This window comes from Camelus dromedarius, chromosome 2 (assembly GCF_036321535.1).
Source record: "Camelus dromedarius isolate mCamDro1 chromosome 2, mCamDro1.pat, whole genome shotgun sequence".
Taxonomy (NCBI): Eukaryota; Metazoa; Chordata; class Mammalia; order Artiodactyla; family Camelidae; genus Camelus; species Camelus dromedarius.
The window spans coordinates 39,206,355-39,231,001 of NC_087437.1; the positions used below are offsets into that span (position 1 = coordinate 39,206,355).

Genomic DNA, 24,647 nt, shown 5'->3' on the forward strand with positions numbered 1-24,647 from the left:
CTGTCCTCATAAGAAATATATGAGTAGGGTTTTGCTATTTTGGTCCTTTATTGGTTTGCTGACCTTTCGGGACATTGATAGTATTCTCTTATGTTAGATAAAATTCTGTTTAATATTCTTAGAAAAAAATATTTTAAAAGAACAGATTAACACTAGGCTCTGGTGTTCTTTATACACATTAAATTCTCCTGAGTAAAGAACCCTTGTGAACGTGAGAAGAAGAATGCATGTTTTATTTGGGCCGTGTGAGAAGCCTTCCTGCTCAGAAGGCTGGTTTTACCTACTGAGTAATACAAAGCATAACTAAAAAGTAAGCAGGGAAACCCCCACAAGCCACATGGGAAAGGCAGTTTCATCACTTCATAGTCACATCTTGTATTTCCTTTATTTCATGCTGTGACAATCTCAGAAAGGGCCATTGGAATTGGAAACACTAATTAAAGCTTTGAATTCAGTACCAAATAGTGATACTAACATTCCTTTTTGTTAACATTGTAGGTGCAGGTGATCATTGGGGGAAGGGGGGCTTCCTTTCTGGTGACGTGTATGGAAGACTGCTGTGAAAGGAGAGCTGGTTGCAGTGAGGAGGGAGTGAAAAAACTGATAAAATTCATTTTAAGTGTTGGATTTATGTAAATGTGATAGTACAAATGCAAATACAAGCAAATGCAACAAATGATCCTCTATTGGATCCTAGGTTGGGATTTTTTTAAAAAGTTATAAAGTACAGTATAAGAACAATGGAGAAATAAAAGTGGACTACATAATAAGCAAACAGAAAAAGTTATTTAGTAACCTGTAGGACACAGGAAAATCTGCAAATTCAGAGCAGATGCCAGAGCCGCCAGGGTTTTTGAGGGCCCCTGCTGTAATAATTTATTATCTGAGCTGGGAGAAGTCTGTGAGGTCCCCGGGACTGGGGAGGCAGCCCAGTGGGTGGGGGGCACTCAGTGTTCTCAGGACAGAGAATACTTTCCAACTAGTACAGAAAAACATCAACATTTTAACAACCAATACACATATCAGCAACTATATTCTTATAGAGTTTTTTCGGGGGGAGTTTATGTCCAGGATTTCAGATTCTGAAGTGTTATTCTGAGCTTAAGCGTCTAACATTTTCAACTCTAAGAGATTTCCTCTAGCATTTCCTGCTGTCCCTTCCCTTTGAGCCCCAAGGTCCTGCTTTTTTTTTTTTTTTTTTTTTTTTTTTTTTTGGTGGAGCTTGGTTGGTCTTGCTTCCCAGCTCAAGCCCTACGAGGGGCAATTATTACTGGCCTTGTGAAACCACCAACAAGATCATTTCCTCTGTGGCTTCTGATGGAAACTACTGTCAAGGTTCCGACCCTGTCAGAACTGGAGGAGTTCTGTTCCCAGGAACCCCTCCTCTGAGGCTGATCACCTGTGCCCATGGTCACCTGTTCGTGCTTCTCTTCAACTCACTCAGCAGCTCTGATAGCCATGCTGAGCCCCAACACCCAGCCTGAATTGGAGGAAACATGACTTACCACAGGCACCTTTCTCAGTTATCAGTTGGAGGTATCAAGATACACATTTGTTTAGTAAACAGAAAACCCACTTGCCCAGGGAAGACACATTCGTTATTCCTGAATCTCGTTAATGGTCTGACTTCACCTTTGTGTTTTAACATGTCTCCTCTTATCCAGTATCTGACTTGCCGTCTCGACTCTTTGTCACTTTGGAAACAGAGAAAGTTTGTTTCTGAGCATTGTTTGTTTCCCACTGACCTACGTCTGATTTAGCCTTATATAACTTGCTCTAGAAAAGAAGTCTTCTCTTTGTCAACTTTAATTCTGTCACCCTAAATTCATTTTAATAACTTGTTTTGATCAAAAAGAGATTGCTTATAATTAACCAAATTGAAAGATTCTTCTTTTTTAAAATAATTTTTTAGCATGCTATTTTTTTTTCTTACATAAAGTCCCTGTAAGTTTGTCAGGGGGAAGAAGTAGGAGAAATAATCCCTGGGTGAGATAACGTGTTAACTGATGATTTCACAAAAAGAAAAAGAGGAGCAATACAGACACAAAAGTGGAGATATTGATAAGTTCTGCTGAAATTAATATAAAGAAATGCAAATTATCATGAGAAAAGTCATAGGAGAAATGCTTCTGATGGCTCTTCTTCTAAATTTAGTTTTTAGTCCTACAACTACCTTCCTGAGATTTAGAACTTTAAAAATAAGCAAAGAATAGGTATCATTTTCCAAAACCTTTCATAAACGTGGCATTGACTCATTGATATACAGCCCATTAGCCTAGAGTTTCATCTGTTCATCTATCATTTTACTTATCTCCTGCTTTCCCCAGGGCATTTGATAAATGGGAGACCATTTACATTTGGTGCATTAATGACCTTGGTAAATTTTGAAAATGCACCCCCACATTGTATGTGTGTATATATATATATATATATATATAAATATATATATATATTTCAAAGCTACCTACCTACTGGTTCTTTGTGGATGCCGAAGGATGAAATTGCATAGTGCAACTCCATTACTTGGGCATATTTTTTAAATAAAATTCTGAAATTATGGGAGTTTATGTTGTCATATCCATAACAATAAGTAATTGTGTAGGGGTTAAAATATACCCAGAGCAAAAGAGGCAGGAGAACATTGTTCAAAACAAGTGTGATCTTTTGGGGGTTTTCTGCCTCTTTAGAGGCTATTCTCCAAGGTCGTCTTCATCAGTCATGGTTGCAGAGCACGGTTCTTTTGTTCGTTTGCTTTAGTGTTGATGCTATTGTGTTATTGTCATTTTCTTACTGTGATGTGTTGAAAGAGAAATTTTTTTCCCAAAATCTTTTGTTGAATTATCCCAAAATGTACAACAATCCAAGGCAACACATTATACATGTATCCCAGTTATATAGGACATATCTGTCTATCTATATTTATATCTATATGCATATTTCCCTATTTCAGCTAATTTGTAGTCATTTCTTCTATGGAGGAGGTGGGTAGTGGGGTGGTAGAGGAACACATCAGTGCACCCTACTCTACTATTACTCTAGCCCTGGAATGTACTTGGAAAGGTAAAAAAAAGTCATTGATTTATAGCCCTCAGTGGTTAAGTTTTTAGAGGGCAAGAATATATTTTATTTATCTATGTATCTTCTGGTACCTAGTACAGTGTTTAGCACACATGAGGCACTTAGTAATTTTTGGCAAATGAATGAATGAATGGATGGATGAGTAAATGAATGAACACTTTGATTTACTTAGATGTTACCAGAGCTATTTTCAAATCACATGGCAAATAGTCAGCACACAGACTGTAAAGAAGAGGAGACTCTGTCAGTGAGCCAGAGGATGCTAAATGTCAAAGAGAAAATTGGAAATTGTGACTTATGCATGGACAGTTTCATCTTAGTGCAAATCTACTTCTCTGACCCTTGTCTTTTTTAGGCAGAGCTCACCTGAACACCAGCCAAATGACTAAGGTGAAATATGGGTTCTCCCTTGTTAAGTCTAGACTGGAGCAACCATTTTATCCCGGAAGTGTGAGCTGAAATCTCTGTCCAAGGGGCCAGGATTACAGAAAAGCAAAGCTGAGATTCACATACCAGAAGGGAAATATAAACACCAGATATTAAAGGGCCAGAAAAGGGAAGCCAGGTCAAGAACACAGACCAAGATTTGCCAGCCTGTTAGACACAGGGATCACAGTAGAATAGGTTATTGACAATCAAGAAGGAAGAAAGGGGCGGAGTCCTGGGCAGTTGCCTCCAGCCTATGATCACATCTTAATTTGATGAGCTTACTGATGAAATATGAAGAAAGATTAAGCAGAGCTGACAAATGTATTGAAACCTGTCCCTCTGCTGATGTGCCACCTCAGCCCTTCCGGTTGCACGTTGGACTTTCTCCCCTGAGTGTTTCTTTGGCACTGCATGTTTAATATTCCTAAAAATGAGAAATAGCTTCTCCTGTATTTATTAATGTCAGAAAAAAATAGCAGAAGATTTGGAAATGGGCAAAAGAGATGACCAGTATCTGTCCCCTCAGTGGAGTGCTGGGCATGCCTAGGGGATTCTCTGGGGATTACCTAATTCTGTAGGCGTGTGCGTCTTTTATTGTCTTTCTGTCAACTGGGTTGTTTTATAACTCTGAAAGTGTAGGAGCTGTAGAAAACTGATAGTCATGCAAATGATTCTTCTCCACAGCAGTACAAAGGTATTTTGTACCATAAATACACATTTGATTACTGTACTATGGAAAAGGCACAAATAATCTTATTGCTCTTTATAATATATTAACCAGTTAGTCCTGTATTAGCAAGTTAATAATAGCATTTCTGATCACCCATGTTTGGGATGTGTGTGTGTGTATTACTGGCTTTGTCATTAATTAACAAGTTGAATAAAATCTTTAACAGGTCTTTTCTATGTGTACAGGAAAGTCATGTTTTTAACTTATTAGAAATTATACTAACATCCTTATTATCAATATCTCTATCATGTGAAGCACTTGGCACCACTGAGCTTTCTCATTCCCTGACTCTCCTTTAGAAAATCAGTTGCTGAGTTAAATACACTTGACTTGAATTCCCGTTCCCACTGTCAGTGAGCCAGTTCAGGTCCCACTTGTTTTGTACTTGGGCTGATCCAATGACCTGATACTCTCCAAACTGATCTTCCAAATGGGTCCCCACCACTGTCACAATCCAAACACAAAAGCCAAATCTTTCCATCTAACCTCAAGTCTTCAGGACAGTCTCAGCTCACAAACTTTGTTTGACTTCCTATTGACTGGAAAGATCAGGTCCCCAAACTTTCATCTCCTTAACAGTAGAGATCCGAAGTATCCTCACAGCCCCACATCCACTGACCCTCTGGTGTTAGTTTGCTAGGGCTGCCATAACAAATGACAGAGACTGGATGGCTTAAACCACAGACATTTAATTCTCCGTAGTTCTGGAGGGTAGAAGTCCAAGATCAAGCTGTCGGCAGGGATGGTTCCTTCAGAGAGACTTGCTCCTTGGCTTATAGATGGCCAGCTTCTGCCTCTGGCTTCACGTGATCTTTCCTCTGTGTACATCTGCATCCTAATCTCTTCTCATAAGGACATCTGTCATATTGAATTAGGACCCAACCATATGAACTCATTTTCCCTTGATTACCTCTTTAAAGGTCCTGTCTCCAGTCACATTCTGAGGCATTAGGGATTAGGACTTCAGCATAGGAATTTGGAAGGAACACAGTTCAGCCCATAACACCCCTGTAGGAGGGAAGAAAATAAATGTCTGTTGAATGCCTACTATGAATCAAGAACTGTGTTTTATGCTTTCACATAAGTTAAAAAATCCCAACCCAATTTCTACTTATGTCAACTCATCTAAAACACCTTCCTCTGTAAGAATCCTGGTGTCCTTATATCAAATGTGGTATATCTTTACTTTGAAACCTCCATGGTACATAATTTCCCCCTTTTATGCTACTTTCCAATTTTGCCTGGTTTTCTGATCATTTTGTACTTGTGTTTTTAAATAATAGATTATTAATTTTTAAATAATCAATAGTTTTATTTAATTTTAATAATTATTAATTTTTAAAGGCAAGACTATTATTGACTCTTTTAGGATTCCCTTGAGGTGTGTGACCGGTTGTCTAGACTATAAATATTTGTTAAATTAAGAATTTAAAGGAAGAAGAAAAAAGTTTGTAAACGAAAGAAGGCAAGGTGACCAAATATTTTTCAAGGAGGACAGTTAGGGAGGGTGAGGCAAGAAAAGAGAAGGAGGGATAAGAGAGCTGTTAGGTAATAGTTGCAATTACAGATCTTTCAGTTAGATTCCCACTTTGGGAATCTAGAGGTTCTAATACCTTATCTTTTAATTGATGATATTCTTAGTAAATCATATTCTGTTTAAATTGTTTTCTGCCTTTGAGCAATGGAGAGCGTGATGATTCGTGGATCAAAATGATCTTAAGATTGACCCTCATTCCCACCGTATCATGTTGATTGGAAGATCTGATTTCAATTAATTTGTCTTTCACCATCAGCTGACTTGAGGGGACAATTTATTGTGTTGTGGCAAATATATTCTGCAGTTCGGCCAATCTGATCTGGTTTGTGAAGCATAAAAAGATGTGAAGGTCTCAGCTAATGTGCGTTGCACATGTCACTTTCTCCAAACTCAGCCTAAGACTCGTGAGGGTGTGATCCGTAACTCCTTCTACTGCCACCAGACTGTGATATTTATTGCTGTGAAAATTCCCATGACAAATTTGTTTCTGTGGCACGTTTACCATTATAAATTGACATGGAGCCATAGATGTGATGGCTTCAGATTCAGCAGCCCCAGTTCTTTATTATTTCTTTTTTCAAGTCTTAGACTTAGGCTGCTGTGAAATTTTTAGAAGTGCCAGTTTCCTTGGGTTATTTTAAAACTCACCAGCAAATCATTCTTTTAATAGAGTATATTATTCTTCAAACCTTTTTCTGAAGTAAAGACTCATCTGATTTCTAAATTTAACAGTATGCTCTTATCTCAAAATTGTAGTCACCATCCACTTAACAAGCATCTTTCTCATTATTGAAATATTCCAGATGCTTCCTTTCAAAAGAAATCAGAACCTAATGTAAGAATCTGTACAGGGGCTTTTGTGGGGTGGGGATGTAAACATGATCTCCCGTAAAGTAAGATCTCCTAAATTGAGAATTATAGAGTTGAATTGGTAGCTTCAGTATATGGGGCTCTGTGCTGTGGCTGAGGGACACAGGGGTGAATGACACATCATTCTGACTCTCAGAAAGTTTACAATCACCTGAGGAAAGACACAAAGAACCATATATAAGCTAAGCACTGATTCTTAACTGGGAGTGATTTTACCCCTCAAGGACATATTGCCAATTGAGATGGGGATCTCCCTCAGGAACTCAGAGATATACACATAAAGATTTAGTGGAGCTCTGGGCTGGAGCTATAGACATGAGAGTCGTAATATGATAGTTGTTGAACTCAAAAAGACTGGTACGATTACCCTGCAACAACGTGTGGATTATCAGGGCGCTGGGTAAGGGACACCTGCATTTAAAAGGAGACACAGAAAGAGAACTCACAAAGGCAACTGAGAAAAATGTTAGTATAATAATATCAGCAAACTTTTTTTAAAGAGCCCATATGGTGTGCAAAATGCTGTGCTAAGCACTTGACTGATACTAGTCTTCATAACTAGCCTACTGTTGTCAGCTCTTGTGAACAGTGAGTGAAGGAGGGATCAACACCACCCGCCCTTCAGTACAATGAGGGCTAAGCGTGCCCAGAGATTTGGCAATTAGGAGGTCACTGCAGTCTTAATGAGAGTGGTATCTCTAGAGTGATGGCGCTGGAAGCTGGAGTCCAGTGGTTGGAGAAGCCAAGGGTTGATGTGGAAGCAGGGATGAAGAAGTTTGCATTAAAAGGAGAGGAAAGAAAGTGGCAGCATTTTAATGGAAACAGACTAAGGGGAAAGCATATTTTTAGGCTGGAGGAAGGTAAGAGGTGCAAATATTGTTTATAGACCTTGAAGAGACAGATGAAGATTCCTTACAGACACTAAGAGGACTGGGAAGTTTGACAAGACAGGATAGAGACTTGAGAGGCAGTTCCTGGGGTCCAGCTGAACAGGGACGGCACTTTCAATGGACTCAATCCATCAGTCCCTTGGAGCCCCTTTTTGGAATCTCTTCCCTCTTACCCATTTTGGATTTATCTGGACTGTTCTTTCAGGAGGATCTTTGAGTGTCACATACATTCACTTATCAGGACATGATGCTACAAAAACAAATCACATGAATGTTATACTACAATCTGCCTTCTCTGTTCCTACAAACCTGGGAGTTCAATGCCCAGAGGCAAATCACTGTGGGACTACAGCCTGTCCTGAGAAGAAGCCTCCCCAAATGAGTATTGCATCGTTTGCTTATTCTCTGTAGTCATCTTACCATAGCATGTTAATGTATTTTGGACATTTCTTTCCATTAATGCAATGCTAATATGGAATAATTTTTCCTGCCTCAAATATTTTCCTATTTCTGCATCTTAGTGTGGCCAAGAAAAGATGTGTTGTCTATATCATTTCTAGTCTCTCCTACTTATTTAACTACTAAATTTGAATACCTGCAATGTACTAGATCCTAGTTTGCAGGATACATACAACATAGGTCTGGCACTTGAAGAGCTCGCAGTTTATGAGAAAAACAGATTGGTAAATAACCATCTAGAATAGGAAAGAATAAGTGCTTTAATAGATGTAATATATAAAGTGATTATGCAAGCCAACGCAGTAACTACACCTCCCTCCCCCGTAAAAGAAGTCTTCTACTCAAATACTGAATTACTTATATTTTTTTTCAAATGGGCTGTCAAGAATAGAAACACCCCCTTTCTTTGTTTGATGAGTTTTCTTTCCCTCTTTCTTTCCCTCTTTCCTCTCCTTGGTTCTTACCCTGCCAATTCTCAGCACAGTCTCCTTTTATATTCTGAAATCCCACTTAAGGGACTTTCTCACTGATTATAATGACATAGGTCTGTTTTCACAGCTGCAATCTGAAAGTTTCTTAATAATACCATGTTTTAAACATTATTCTGAAATGCTAGAAGGTTTGAAGGTACTCAAAAAGTAAACAGTCGGCTCATATAAAAGGAAGAGAACAGTTGTAATATAAAACTTTCAACAATTTGTATAAAATCATTGGCACTTCATTGAAAATCTCAAGCTCTTGAGACAACAAAACTTCCCCCCAAGGGGAACTAATTCACTAGACGTGTGTATACATTAGAACCAGATGAAGGAGATGCGGTGAAATTGGGAAGACAATTTCTGGGCTTATTAGAAGCCGGAGACCAGGCTTTTGTATTTCTACTGGATTCTTTGGGCTTGGTAAGAATCATTTCCCCAGCAGAGCAGATTTGGGAATTTTCATTTATGTTCATGATCACCTTTGACGTCTGAGACTCTGAGGACCTGACATCTCATACTATTATTATTACAAACAGAGTTCTCAAGCTGTTAAGCTCAAATTGCTACTTCGGTGTTAACAAGAATGGTGCCACATGGTGAGCATATGCTGTTTGTGAAAGTAAATGATGCTTTAAGAATGTTTTACTCTCCAAAGGAAGTCTACTAGCAGATATCTTGTATTGAAACTCTGTATATTCTCATCTGACCATCGTAAACAATGTTTGGAGAGTCAGGGTTGTTACTTGAGAATAAATCAGGGAGCTCTTGAACATTTGGGTGGATATATTCACCGTAAAGCATGACAGACATTTTTCCTATGTTTATCCTTTTAAAAATGTATGCATTTCACCACAGGGCTCAATAGATCTTTCAGAAGGCATCTTAATAGCGCTTCCTTAGCACAGAAGTGACTTATTTCTTTCAATGAAGGATTTACTTAAATCTACTGTTTAGGCATTTAGCATTAGTATAACTGGGTGTAGAATTCCTTTACCTTGGACAGACGGAAGAAACACCCAAGACTAATTAAGCAATTTAAATGGTGAATAATGCTATTTCCCTATGCATTTGCTTTGTGAGTTAAAATGATGAAGATTTAATCTTCTTTTTCACAGTTTCTTTTGTCTGCAAAACTAAAGATTCACTTTTATAAAAGATTTCCCTTTGTTTTGTTTTAGAAAGGGATTTGACACCTGAATGGTAGTGGTAATGAAATTCTCTGTGGGTTAGGCTTCAAGAAAGAAATATTAACATGAAATTAATGAAGTATTAACAAATAAATTGAGTTCATAATGGTAACCATCTCCCTATGTTACATGTGATAACCGTAGACGTATGTGTGAGTCGTTTGGAGCTTTGCATCTGAGCACTCATAGCCATCAATGCATTTCTAAAAATAAGACAATGGGGGAAAGCTATAATACATAATTTTATCAGAATAATATTATGAATCCTTCAGCTATCACCAGACTTTTTTCCCTTCAAGCAATTTATTTTCTTGTATAAGGACTAATTCTAATGTATTACAGCCTGAAATTTGAGATTAACTATAAATACAATTCAAATCGAGTAAGAAATATCACTTCCCTTCTCGTATCCTATATATTCTCATTCTTCACAAGGAGTGGCTGCAGCGTACAAGGTGCCAGGTTAATCGTGCTTAAATTTGGCTCTTGCAGATAACTTCTGTGCACAGACTGATGGAGGACCATGTGAAGCAACAAAGGAGTTTAGTCCTGATGCAGTTACAGACGGTGAGCTATTGAGAGTATCAGAGCAAGAGTATGATAATATGCAAATATCTCTTAAGGGCAATTAGTCTGGAAACCAAGGGTAAAATGGGAATGACAGATTGAAAAGATGGAGACAAGGAGACAGTGTTTGTATCACAGGGAGAACCTGGCATCCACTCAGAAACTTCCTTTGCTACCTGTTGTGGCTCCAGGCAAATTACAGTGGAGAAAAGGCCATTGGGCTCACAATAAGAAGGCTCACCATAAGAAGACTTTAAGAATGTATTTTTTTAGAAAATGATGGAAACAGCTATTAGCTTTAAGAGAATTTGAAGAGGAAGGTTTTGGAGATGTAAAAAGATGTAATGAGTAGAGAGAATGAGAGCTGAAGTAGGAAGTGGAAAAAAATGAAAAAATAGCCAGAGAATAGTACACAATGAACATGAGAGTGTGTCAACTTTGGGGAGGAATTCGAATCACTGAGACCTTAAAAAAGTCAATTCCTCAACCAAGTAGTTTTCACTGTTCACTGGGGAGTTCACTGTTAATATGTTTAAACGTATCTTATATTGGGGATTCAGCAAATGTTTTGATTCTCTGATGATAAAGTTTGTGAATGAGTCCATTTTCCCAAATGACAGCTGTTTCACGAGGGCCCATAAAGGAGGTGACCTGGGAGATCCCTTGGTTTCTCTTTCTAAAGGCAGGAGGGAACCAGTTCTTTGTTGTAGCAAGAAACTGGAAGAAAAGCATCAGGGGAAAATGGAAAGTTCATTAATATTTTCATGAGTTAAGTTTTATGGCTCTAACTGTCCCCAGCAGGAAGGGAATTCGTGGAATCAGTGTCTGTTGGGAATCGTGAGCGGGGCGGGGGGAAGAGACAGAAGGGAAGGATACTTAGAGTGTGTCTGTGAAAGTGAGCTAATTTGTCTGCATACCGGGAGCTGATTTCTATACCAAGAGTTTCTCTGCAATTAAAATGCTTTAGATGCTTAGTTTCAAAGACATACAGGTTGACCAGCAGTTGAAAGAATTTGTAAGTTGTTGGATAATGATCTCAGCTTCATCCAAACAGAACTCTTCAACCAGCAGCAGTAATTACTTGGATTTTAGCTTTCGGGCACCAGACAGTGACTCGTGATCAATAGCAGCTCTGTCATTTGGGAGATGAGGCCGCAGGTGAAAGGTGAGAGACACTTCTCACTTCCCAAGCCTCAGAAAAGCAAATCTATTCTTCTGTCTGTGGTCTGCTACACTAGCAGTGTATGTGTGTCTGTGCATGTGTGTGTGTATAAGTCTCTAGTCTATTTCTTTTTTCCTTTATAAAAATAATTTAAACTTGAATCTATGATATGCTAAATTCTAGTTGATTTTGTTTTTGAGAGACCCTGGTCCTTAAAGAAAATGAACTAGGAACAGTGTCTAATTTTTCCTTTTATCTCAGATCTTTACTCTTATTGAAATTCTTCTCTATTTTAAAAGTCAAAGTGGAATTTAGTTCATATACAGCTTAGAGAGTTTATTTTCCCGATCTTCTCTAGTTATGGAAAATGTAATATTTGAAAGACAAGTGTCTATCACAAATCAAAATTGATGTTTAAACACAAAAAGTACATTTGCCAAATTGCTATTTCTCCCTGGTGTTCCTTTAGGGACATAGGAGTACAGTAAGTGGAAATGAATTCTTATCACATGCATACTTTTCTCCCTTTATCGAAATTCACTTTTTTATTTCAAGTTTGAACATTCCGGACTTTTTTCTCCCAGTCTTATTGCCCCTACTCCGTCCCAGACTTTTTCCAGTCCTATTGCTGTGGCATTTTAATATATTTTTTTCCTCATTTTGAGAATTGGTTTTCATTGTTGTGGTTTCTGTTGTCTTTGCCTCTTCCCGGTATGTTTGCCAAATAGACCAGAAAATCTCTTAACAGTTCGTGGTAACTTTGCTCTGCAGTAACATGATCAGCGAACAATGCTGCATGAGGTGCCTTAGACTGAGTGGGGGACAATTTACCTAAGACCACAGGATCAGGGAAATCAGACAGTTGCTGATGAAGATAAAAATCATAACAACTGGGATAACATTGAAAGAATACGTACCTACAGAGCACAGAAGTACATTTAAAATGTCATTGTATTAAGTGTCTGAAGACCTACTAGGTTTTCAGTCTAACTTCTCTGCTTACCAACGAGGCAACTGTGGGAATGTAACTTAACTTCACTGTGTTTCATTTTCCCTTTGGAAATATCTGGATCATAACAGCCTGCAAGGATTATGATAATGAACGCATGAATCCTTATGCAAATGGTGCTTTGAGTACCATTTATTCTTAAGGCCAGATTGTGCTGGAGCTGTGGATGAGAACTGAAGTTGCTAGAAAAGGGCCATGAGGAATCGGATTTTTTTTTTCTTCCTTTATATTTCAGGTTTTGCAGGGTAGCACTAGAATTTACCCTTAATTTGATTTGAAATCTAGGTGCTGTTTTCTAAGCAGAGTGACAATTTCTACTTACTGCTTTTATTAGCTTGACCTTGCTTTCCAATCCAAGTACTCACTTGTCCTTCACTCTCTAAATAGCAGATTCTTTCAGAAAGCAGAGTCTCATTTTCTCTTACCTTGGAGATGGCCATGGCGTTACTTCTGCCCTTGCTTGTCTTCTAAGTTGAACACATGAACTCTGCCCAGCCCATCCTCGTGGTGAGCGCATGCCTCACCTGCTTGTGCGCACCGTCCCCCCCCCAGGCAGCCCGCTCCAGCCCTCTCAGGCCGTCACGGCGCTGAAACCGTGGTTTAAGAAAAGCTCTCAACTTACTGAAAGGCTGTTCTTCACAGTTAAAGGGTTGGTTCTCAAGATGGCCTAGATGGGTTTGTGCCATTTCTCTTCTCTCTAAGCCGTATGCCTAGATGAGAATGTTGAAAGACGTTGAGATAAAAGTGAGGGTTCTAATTTCCGTCCTCATTTTTAAGCATCCAGAGGAGACCAGTAAGGTGGGTAATTGCTGATCATTAGACTCTTGCACATTTCAGTCGCCATGTTACTGCACAGCAATTTATGCCAGCTCTTAAAGTATAAAGCTTGTTTGTCCCTGTGTTAATTTATCAGCCAACAAAACACGCATTTGCTGTGACAGTTACATTGTTCACAAGGGTTTATGTTCCATCAGGCCCTTCTTCTGGGGCGCATCCTGGTACCTGTGATTTTAAGCTACAACAGGTGGCATGAAGATTTTCACCTTGGCATAAGTGTTGTCAGAGTTCATTCATTCTTGTTTTTATTGAAGTATAGTTAATGTGCGAACAGTGCATTCATTCTTTTTTTTTTTAAACTGAAGTATAGTCAGTTTACAGTGTGTCAATTTCTGGTGTACAGCGCAATGTCCCATATGTTCCTTTCCATACTCTTTTTCATTATAGGTTATTACAAGGTATTGAATATAGTTCCCTGTGCTATACAGAAGAAACTTGTTGTTTATCTGTTTTATATATACTGGTTAATATTTGCAAATCTCAAACTCCCAATGTATCCCTTCCCACCAGGTAATCACAAGATTATTCTGGACCTTTATTGTTTCCTCCCCTGTAAATAATACTCACTATCTGGTTGTCTTTGGTGAACCAGCTTTCTCTGGGCCCCTCAGCTGACCTGTGGCTTCTATAACCACCAGCTTTCCTTGGCCCCTCCGTCTCAGTAACTCTGTTCTCCAGTCTGTCTCTACCCTTTGCCAGTCCAGTGATCTCTGAGTTAGTGATTTGGCTTATTTAGTTTGAAGTGCCCCATACTCCAGTCAGGTTTTCCCGTGAGGACGTTGGGAGCAGGGTTGGTTCTAACCTGCTTGGTGCAGCTCTGTCATCAAAGAGAAACTTTTCTGCAGTTAAAAATGTCAGGGTGATGGATTCCTGAATATCTTAAGCAAGATTATCATATAGGTGAATATATGTGCATTGTATCAGGTTGAGTCTGGAAAAATGATTATATAGAGATGTTAAAGAATCTGTGCAAAGTATTAACGTGGAAGACGTGTACGTGTCTGGGTAACCTTCTAATGATTCGTACTATTTCTCTATTATACTTAAATGAAGTATCCAGGGCAAACACAGATACACTGTCATAATGATAAATTATATAGTTTAATCCAACTTCACCAATGAGAACTCAGATACCTTTTACAAACGTATTGCAAGAACAGCTTTTTCATGTTTGCTTCTAATTCCAGCAGAAACACCTAATTATAGAACAACATTAACAACAATAGAAAAAAGGTTTGCTTGGGGAAAAAGGCTTTCTGAGTAATCAGTGTAAAGCAGAAATCTCTCGCTGGGAATAACGTGGGCTGGCCGGCCAGCCAAGGTTTCTGTGAAGGGTTTTTTTTTTTTTTTTTTCGCTTCCATACTGCCTGAGTGACCTCTTCTTCTCATCCGTCACTTAATCAGGAAATCAAAAGACAGGAAGCTGCAAGACAGACTCTTGTTCAAGATAAACCCAGTGACCTCGTAACAGGTTACTGAATCTTCTGTGGGAGTTCAGCTGACCAAGTGACTTCTTATATTTGGGGATTTATTCATGAACCAGCAAAGCTCTGGCTGATGCCACCGGCCCTGAGAGTGCTACTTCTGTTCATGGCTTCAGCTTTAGGCACAGCTGTTACAGTCTCTTCTCTGCAGAAACTCAAATGGAGGGCATTACCTTTAAATTCAAATATTTCAGACAAAACAGAGCTTGTTTTTCCCTATGAGCATATGTGTGTCTTCTATTAATCCTAATGAGCCAGGGACATTCTGAAAAGAACACCCTAATAAGGTAATAGGACTGGGAATTTTGCTGAACAAGAAATGGGTTTTCTGTGGGGTGTGGGGAGGAGGTGGAAAAAGAACAAGAAAAAAAGACCTTTATGTATTAAATGGTTTAAAGATAAAGCATATAAAATAGGAATGCTTTTATTCCTTTGTATTTTCTGAGAACAGTTCTGCCCATGAATCCACGGAATGGTGCAGATACAAATACATCACATTTGCCTGCTGTGATTAAATTTCTCTAATTACATAACCACACTTGATATGTGGGCCTGATGCATCACCTCTTTTTTTTCCCCTTTTGTAATCATTGTTATATCCGTGCTCTATAATCAACGTTCATCACAGCTAATTAGAGTTTCTTCGTCTGTTGTTTCTGAGATCTGACATGCCTAGAGTTCAACGGCAAAATTCATTTTTAAACATCCCTGGGCTCTGGAGGAAAAAAAAAAAACAACAAATGAAAATTCTAGGGCTGTATTATTCACAAATGGCTTTTTGAAATTTTAATGTACTGTGAGTTTCTTATTTTATTGAATTTAAATGATTACTCTTGGTAGAGGAGGCCAAGTCCTGCATGATTTTACACGAATCTCCTATGATTTACAAGTACCTCCTTGTTGATAAAGGAGCTGGCAGTCTTCCTCATTGCTTAGGACTTTGTAGATTTCTATGTGACACACAAGGACAAATAATTTTGTTGTATTAGATAGATATTAATGTTGATTTCTCTTCTAAAAGGAGTAGAATGCTGCAGATTTATATCATTTACAGGTTCAAAGCTTATATTCATTCTCCAATGCAGTTTTCTTTTGGTAAATGTTTTTAATTACGGACACTTTAAGTGTGAAATTATAGTGGTAGGAAAGCTAGTTAAATTTTAGCTAGTCTATTACAACAAATTTTATCTACTTTCTGGATGTTAATTTGAGGCCAAAGCTTTCAACTCACTGCTCTGTTTTCTCATCTGGAAATCCCACCTGCTCCTGCAACCCCTTATTAAGGCAATTGTAACCTTTAAAGCTTTGACAGAAGGGTAAACCTAAGCAGAAGTCAGAAATTCATGAGCCGTGTACATCCACCCTCTTCATTTTGTATTATCTTACCTTGTTTTCGACATTTTTTTTAAAGCTGCACTTTCACTGCTGCTGTTTGTGCCTGTACTTTGGACTGAGTCATTCTCTCATAAACAAACCTGTGTTCCTGAGCAATCATTTTGTTTCCTGCTCCTGAGAAGTGCACAGTACACTAGAGGATCTCAGCCTGTGAACACAGAATTACAGTACAATCTGAAAAAGTGGGCTAGAAAAGAGGTAGCTTTGAAGCCATGGCAAGCTTGAAGAGGGAATGAAAAATCAGTGTGAACAACAGGAAGGCTCCCCAGGAGCGGTGATGCTTAAGCTGAGACTTGGAGATGTTAACAATAGTAAAATTTAAATTAAATCACATTAAAAGTCAAATTTATATGATGACAGTCTCCGTGCTGGGCACTGAACTGTATTAACTTCTTTACTGGAACATTATTCTGTACACCAGAAATTGAACAACATTGTAAACTGACTGTACGTCAATAAAACAACCAATCAAACAAACAAAAACTAGATTAACTTCTTGACACCTCAAGAACTCCAAGATGTGCCATGTGTTATACCTATTTGAAGGTCAGGAAACTGAGGCACAGAAGAGTTAGCTAACTTGGCCAAAGTCGCTGTGGCAGATTTTATTTTCCAAAGATGCTGTAGCAGTGTCTCCTCTTCTGCATGGTCTTCTCAGACTTTGCCATCCCCACATGAAGAGAGGGAGGAAGTCTAATTCCTCTGCTTGAGTCTGCATGGGTTTGGGACTCTGATGAAACCAAGAGAACGTGGCAGAAGTGATTCTGGGTGCCTTCTAAGGCTAGGTCAGGAAAGAAGAGACAGCGTCCACCTTGGTCCTTGGAACATTTGTGCCAGAGCCTTGAGCTGCCACGCTGCCAGTCCAGCTGCCCCAAGGCCATTATGCTGTGAAGAAGTCCAAAGTTGCCTGAATGAGAGGCCACCTGGGGAATCTTGAGATTACAAGGAGGTGGGGAGGGGGGGTACCTGGCTAGTCCCAGCAGCTCCAGTCCCCCTCTGCCCTTCTGGCTCCAGCCACTCGATGTGATTGTAACCTCATGAGTAGAGCCAGAACTGCCTCTCAAGCCTGCCCCAAATTCATGATCCACTGAAACTGAGATAACAAAATAATTGCTGTTGTCTTTAAGCTACCAAATTTTGGCGTGATTTTTTACACAGCAACCCTACTGGGAACAGTCATAGCATGAATAAGTGTATAGCCAGAATATGGACCCAGATTCCAGAGCTGCCAGAAAATAAAGTTTGAGAAGATTTATGCACATTCCTTAAGGTTTAAGTAAAATCTTCATGTGATATGAATGTGTTGTAAAAACCTCTCCTTCAAATCAATATTCTGAGGGAGCAGGAAATGTTATTGCAAAGTGAACTTTTTCTTTTATGATTGAAAATTAAAGGAAGGAAGAATAAAAGCATGTTTAATGGGATCGTAAACACATCAACTGTCATAATTGTAAAAGCTGACTGTCCAATGATTGGGTAGATATATGTTGCATCGTCTGGGTAATGATTTCCAGCTACATTAAATGATATGGCAGTTTAGATAGAGGGAGGAAACAGTGAATTTTTTTTAATGGGGCAATAATTTCTGAATAGGCAGCTTGGAGTGGAAAAGACTGAACCTGCTTCAGAGCCAGAAAGCTTGGATTTTTAGTAAGCTTAAATTTCAGTCTTGCCTTTAGTTTATTTACAGCGACTTGTTGAATTGCATCTCCCACACTAGCCAGTAAGCTTACTTATTATGGGAATGAGGCTTTTCTTTAAGAAAAATAATGGGTTTGTTCCTTGGATCTTTCATGCTCAGCATAAAGAAGATGTCCATTTACTAAGTGAAAGGATGGCATACAACATAGTCTTGTTAACTCTCATCACCATGCTGTACATTAGATCTCCAAGCACCATTCATCTTATATAACTGAAACCTTGTACTCTTGATCAATATCTCCCCATTTCCCAGTCCCCTGGGTCCCTGGCAGCCACCACTCTACTCTGCTTCTATGAGTTTGATTGTTTTAAACATGAAAGTGAGATTTTGCAGTATTTGTCTTTCTGTGTTTGGCTCACTTCATTTAGCATAATGTCCTCCAGGTTCATCCATGTGTTTCAAAGGGAAAGATTCCACCCCACCCCTTTTTTTTTTAAGGCTGGGTAATATTTCATTGTGTGTATATACCACATTTTCTTTATCTGTTAATCCATTGATGAACATTTAGGTCTCCTTCTTCTCTTGGCTATTGTGAATGCTGCTGCAATGAACATGGAGGTGCAGATGTCTCTTCAAGTTTCTTCAGATTCACTCCCAGAAGTAGGATTGCTGGATAATATGATTGTTCTATTTTTAAATTTTTTTTTACTTTGCAGAATGTACTTTATTTATTTTTTTGGCAAAGGGGAAGTTTAGGTTCCTTTTTAAAATTTTTTTCAAAGATCTCTTTGAATATTTTTTTTTGAATTGAAGTGTAGTCAGTTACAATGTGTCAATTTCTGGTGTACAGCATAATGTCCCAGTCATGCATACACATACATATATTTATTTTCATAGTCTTTTTCATTAAAGGTTATTACAAGATATTGAATATGGTTCCCTGTGCTATACAGAAGAAATTTGTTTCTTATCTATTTTTATATATAATAGCTAATATTTACAAATCTTGAACTCCCAAATTTATCTTTTCCCATCCCCGTGTCCCCAGTAACCATAAGATTGTTTGCTATGTCTGTGAGGGGTTTACTTTCTACAATAATATAAATAGCTCATACAACTTAATAACAAAAAAAGCCAAAGAAACAACCTATTCCAAAAATGGACAGAACTCCTAAACAAGCAATTCTCCAATGAAGACATACAAATGGCCAATAGGTACATGAAAAAATGCTCAATATTGCTAATTATCAGAGAAATGCAAATCAAAACTACAGTGAGGTACCACCTCACACCAGTCAGAATGGCATCAGTCAAAAGTCCATGAATGATAAATGCTGGAGAGGGCGTGGAGAAAAGCGAACCCTCCTACACTGCTGGTGGGAATGTAGTTTGGTGCAGAAGAACAGTATGGAAAACAGAATGGGAATTCCTCAAAAAACTAAAAATAGACTTATCGTATGATCCAGCAATCCCACTTCTGGGTATATATTCAGAGGGAACTCTCATTTGGAAAGATACATGCACCCCAATGTTCATAGAAGCACTATATACAATAGCCAAGACATGGAAGCAACCTAAATGTCCATTGACAGATGACTGAATAAAGAAGTTATGGTATATTTATACAATGGAATACTACTCAGCCATAAAAAGTAATAAAATAATGCCTTTTGCAGCAACATGGATGGACCTGGAGATCGTCATTCTAAGTGAAGTAAGCCAGAAAGAGAAAGAAAAATACCATATGATATCACTTATATGTGGAATCTAAAAAAAGAAAAAAGACACTAATGAACTCATCTATTTTTAAAATTTGAGGAACCTCAGTACTGTTTTCCATAATGGCTGTACCAATTTGCATTTCCCCCAACAGTGCATAAGGGTGGTCTTTTCTCTACAACCTTACCAGCACTTGTTATTTATTATGTTTTTGATATTTGCCATTTTAACAAGAGTGAGGTGACATCACATTGTGGTTTTTGTTTGCATTTTCCTGATGATTAGTGACGTTGAGCACCTTTTCATATACCTCTTGGTTATTTCTATGTCTTCTTTTGAAGAATGTCTATTTAGATCCTTTGCCCATTTTTAAATTGTGATATCTGGGGATTTTACCATTGAGTAATATGAGTTCCTTATATATGAAATCTTCTTCACATGAACACACATACCCACACACAATGGCAATTATAAAGAAGTAATGGATGAGTTATTTACCTTAACTGTGGTGATCTTTGCATAACGTAGACGTACATCAAAACATCAAGTTGTATACATTAAACTTATACAATTATTTGTACATATCAAAGATATCTCAAAAATTATTAGAAAAAAAGAATAATTATAATCTCATAGACTACCAGTTGCCTTATTTCTAAAATATAAATCAATAGTTGAATTTGCAATCCCAAAATTATCATCACTTGTCATACCTTGGACTGGGAAATTTTCTAGGTCATAGAGGGACCTATGCTTCATAAATAAATGAATAGCTATGGTTAAAATTTATCTTCTTGACACATTGGAGGATAGATCATTGTTATGGATAAAACAAACACTATCAGCACTAATGTGACATCTGTTCCTCCCATTGTCCTGTAATGATGCATGAATGAAAGAAAATTTAAGAACCCAGCTTAAAGATAGATTTAGAATATCTCATTTTACTTCAGGCAACAGAGGCTTATATGATTTCTTAATATTTTTCTGGGATAGACGTTTCTCAGCCATGGCTACCTCAATTTGGAAAGTTATACTGTTCCATCACTGGTAATAAGACCTACTGTATTTCCTTGATTTGTGAAGTTTAAGTGTAACCCAGAATGTGAGAATATGATGCAAATACACAAATGTTAATTATGTGAAGCAATGTATAATTGGTAATTATAATCATTAACCATGACTGATTTGTGTTGTTGATAGTTTAAGGAAAGTATAGGCCAAAAGAGCTAGTTGGTTTTAGTTCCTCATCTGATTTTTATTAGTTGTGTTGTAGATTTATTGTGACTTTTTTTTCCTTCATGGACAAGAGCTAACAATTCAGTAAGACCGTGTTTTTCAGAAACCTACAACTTTCCAGCATATCACACAGTGGAGCTATTTTTTTGGAGCTACTTGGAAAAAGTGATATAAAAACAGCATAGGGTTGGAAGGACATAGCTCAAGCGCTAGAGCACATGCTTAGCATGCACAACGTACTGGGTTCAACATCCAGTACCTCCTTTAAAAATGAATAAGCAAACTTAACTACCCCCACCCCCCCACCAATAAACAAAACAAAACAAACAAACTGCATAGAGAATTTGAATTAAAGGCAATTATGCTTGGGAGTTTACCTTACTAGTAAGTGTTATTTTCGCAGAACAAACACACAATCCTTTAAAAACAAAAATGCGCATGCTAAATTGGGCCAAATGCATCTAGAGAAAGATGTGAGTAAAATGGAAGCACTTCTAATTTTGCTTTTTTAGTCTGTGCTGTGGCCACCTCTGTTCAGTATTTGCTCCATTCCTGAAAGCAGTATTAGCGATCCCTAAAATCCAATAATCACAGACTAAATGGATCATGTGATTTTAGAATCGAAGTATATTTTAGGAAAATGATCAGATATAAGGATTCAAATTCACAAATTTGTTTTAAGGTAGAAATCAATAGCTTATTTGTGCAGCTAATTTAACAGATCTTTTATGTGTTTGCATTTCTATTATATGTTTTTTGTCCTACAACCAGAAATGCAACACTGTTCTTGCAAACATGATATTTAATTCTTGAAGAGACTGCAGTATGTCATTACAGATGGATTGATAGCCTTGATGATATCATTGAACTCTTGTCATGCCTAACCTAGAAGACTTGCTATATGTCAGGCAATTTTTGTCATTCATCTTGCTTTTGAAAGGCCAAATTTATTTGCAACCTTGAATGACATTGGACACATGAAACAGCCTGAAACCTATCATGCAGTGAGTATTTTATAAAACTGCAATTTTAAATCCTAAGTATTAACTTGGTTTTCAGAACCATCCTCAAAGCCAATGACTTTCAAAAGTTTTTACTTACGAACACTGATTTTTCAGTTGATAAAAATAATATTATATTTTAATTTTTTTCTGAGTACTTGAGGTCACCAAATATGTACTGTGCTTTCTTATTTACTTATTAGAGAAAAGTAAAAAACAGAATTGGAAATAAATGTTTATTTTTTTATTTATTGATGTCAATATGTAACTGACTACTGAACAAACACTAGTAATGAAATCTATCTTTTGGTTGGATTATTCAGCCAATTAAAAAAAAAATCTCAGATTGTACATGAATACAATAGGGTTGCATCAAAACGGTGTTTTAAGAGGAAAAAGCAAAGTTGTTTTTGAGTTTTCTGTGTGTAGAGCAAGAAATATGGTTTTTGTTACTATAAATTTATAATTCTATCCATATCAAAATGGAATTCATGTTCAATACAAATTAAACAAAAAATTGAGTGCTTTCTGTGATCAAGGCTTGAATTCTCAAGTATATCATAATAAAAGCACATGTTTAGTTAACAACAACAACAACAACAACAACAACACTATTTAAAGGGCTTATTTTAATCTAGAAACTGTTAAGTATTTTAAATGCATTATATAATTTAATCCTCACAATAGCTGTAAAAAGTAATTACTTTTTTCCCTTGCTGTATAGATAACAAAATTAACTATGAAGTCAGCATCCAATATTTCATAAAGGAGTTAGTTTACTCCTGTGCTCATTTGTGCCCTGGCAGATCAAGACTAAAGCTTGATAGAAAGCACCATTACATTTGGAGTCGGGACCTGCCCAGGGAACTCAGATGCTTGTTACATGTAGTTGTCCTTAAAGGGTCTCCACTTAAGCCCTGACAGGAGATTCTGGATATAGACAGTGTGACATTCTCTCCTTTCATCAAATCTTCAGTACATAAGCATGGGTCTGGTTTTCACGAGAATATGTGATCTCCTGCATACCTTCTGCGGAGGGTATTCTAGAATGCTATCCTTATCATTTGAATGTGAAGATTTCTCCAGAGATCAGAAGCATTCACATGCATTGCCGCTTTCTCAACTATGGAGCATGCAACTTGTTGGATGATATAGCCTTGGCCACGGGAAATGGACTGAATAAAATGCCAACATTCTGTATCACTGAGCAGCTTTAAGCTCTTTACAAAGCAGCTTAACAAGCAAAATCTTAAAGATTACTCGTCATTTTTAAAAAGCACACTACATATTCTAAAATTCAAGTGAACACAATGAAGTGATATAATGGTGCACCACGGCAGAGAGCATGTAAAAGGGAAAGGAAGCCTTTTAGCCTTAACTTAGCAAATATGTTTTTTGCACTTATTGTGCTGTTTTTCTGAAAGTATGCTCACTGCAAAAAATCTGGGAAGCAGGCAGGTGCAGAGCAACAAAACAGAAACTATCCACAATCACTTCATTTAAAGATAAGCACTTTTAGTGTATTTGAGTATGCCCTTGCATTTAAAAAAATGTTTGACAGGTAAGCAAATATGTGGGATTACCATTATATATGCATGTGTAAGTATACACACCCTTAGTCTTGACATTTGCAAAGGTAAATAAATCTTCTCCTGGAATATGATTGTTAATTATTTTATGGTGGTCTTTGATTGATATGTATTATAATTTGCATACTACTATTTGATACTTAGTTTCTATTTTACCTCCTCTGGTATTAAAAATACATAAAACATTATGGGCACTTGTCATTATCTCCTTAGTGTCTATTCTTGAAAGTAGAATTGCTGGGTGGAAAAGTCTATGTGTATTCTGATTTTTGTAGACACGTGAATCTCAGAAACTATTTCTTAGTTTGTGCTCTTAGTAGCAAAGTATGGTACAAACCTTTCATCACACCCTTATAGTCCTTGCACAGTAGCATTGATTTTAATCTTTGTAAACCTGATAGAGAATTAGTATTAACTTTATTTTCATTTTAATTTCTTTGATTAACAATTAGGTTCAAATATTTAACATTTATTGGATATTCGTATTTCTGATTTTTTTCCAATTGATTTCATGCCATAAGACCAAATTTCTGTTTGGGAGAGTTTACCTTTTCCTTTTGATTTATTGCTAACTTTTTATATATTAATGATTTCTGCCTTTTTTGCCTTTTACGTGTCGATGTTGTTTGCTTTATTTGTTATTTGTCTTTTAATTTTGGTCTCTCAGAGTGGGAGATTTTAAAGTTTATGAAACAATCTATTAGCTTCTTTCATTTATGTTTTTTACTACTGGTGTTATTTTAGAGACAAAAACATTAAACATATTTGTAAAATATCTTTAGCTGTTTCTTTTTTTTTTTTCTTGCTACTCAAATTCTTCTTGAGCAGAAGAAAGAGATTTAAGTCCTTTTAATGTTATTTTTATATATTAATCATTTTGACCAACAGAACCTTTAATTGTCTTTTATTTCTTAACTCTTGCTAATGTATAGGTCTCATCTTATCAGTTTGATTATGAGTTTTCTGAAGGGCCAAGTTTAGTTTGACATTTGTTACTTTGTGCACAACTGTTAGCATTTAAGGTAAATAGACACATGTGGAAAGGGGTCCTTTCACATGATATTTATTATCTTCATATTTCAGCATCAAAACTAGGTATCTTCAGTGACAGTTTTCTTTCATATTATCTCCCAGAGATATATTTATTCACATTCTTTAGAAGTAAAAGACCTTGCCTTCAACTCCCCTGTAATCAGATGCTAACAGTCTAGGGAAGGGATTTTCAAATATTTTTAGTAGCAAAAATAAGCACTTTATTCAAACAGACTTTAAGTCGAGAGCTTCCCAATATAAAATCAATGAAAGCAGTTTTTCGCTTCTTGAGTTAGAGGTGATCTGCTAGGG

At 37.2% G+C, this 24,647-nt stretch overlaps 1 protein-coding gene across 4 annotated transcripts in view; it reads left to right on the forward strand.

Annotated features, from left to right (window-relative positions):
• Window positions 1–24,647, forward strand: part of LOC105085967 (EGF-like and EMI domain-containing protein 1) — a 423,143-nt gene that overhangs the window by 290,286 nt on the left and 108,210 nt on the right. For 3 of the 4 annotated variants that reach the window (XM_064492592.1, XM_064492589.1, XM_064492601.1), the window contains one exon: window positions 10,152–10,226. The exons of the other annotated variant lie outside the window; for it this stretch is intronic. In XM_064492592.1, the coding sequence (XP_064348662.1) occupies window positions 10,152–10,226 (75 nt within the window). The remainder of the gene's footprint in view (window positions 1–10,151; window positions 10,227–24,647) is intronic. 4 annotated transcript variants of the gene reach the window in all.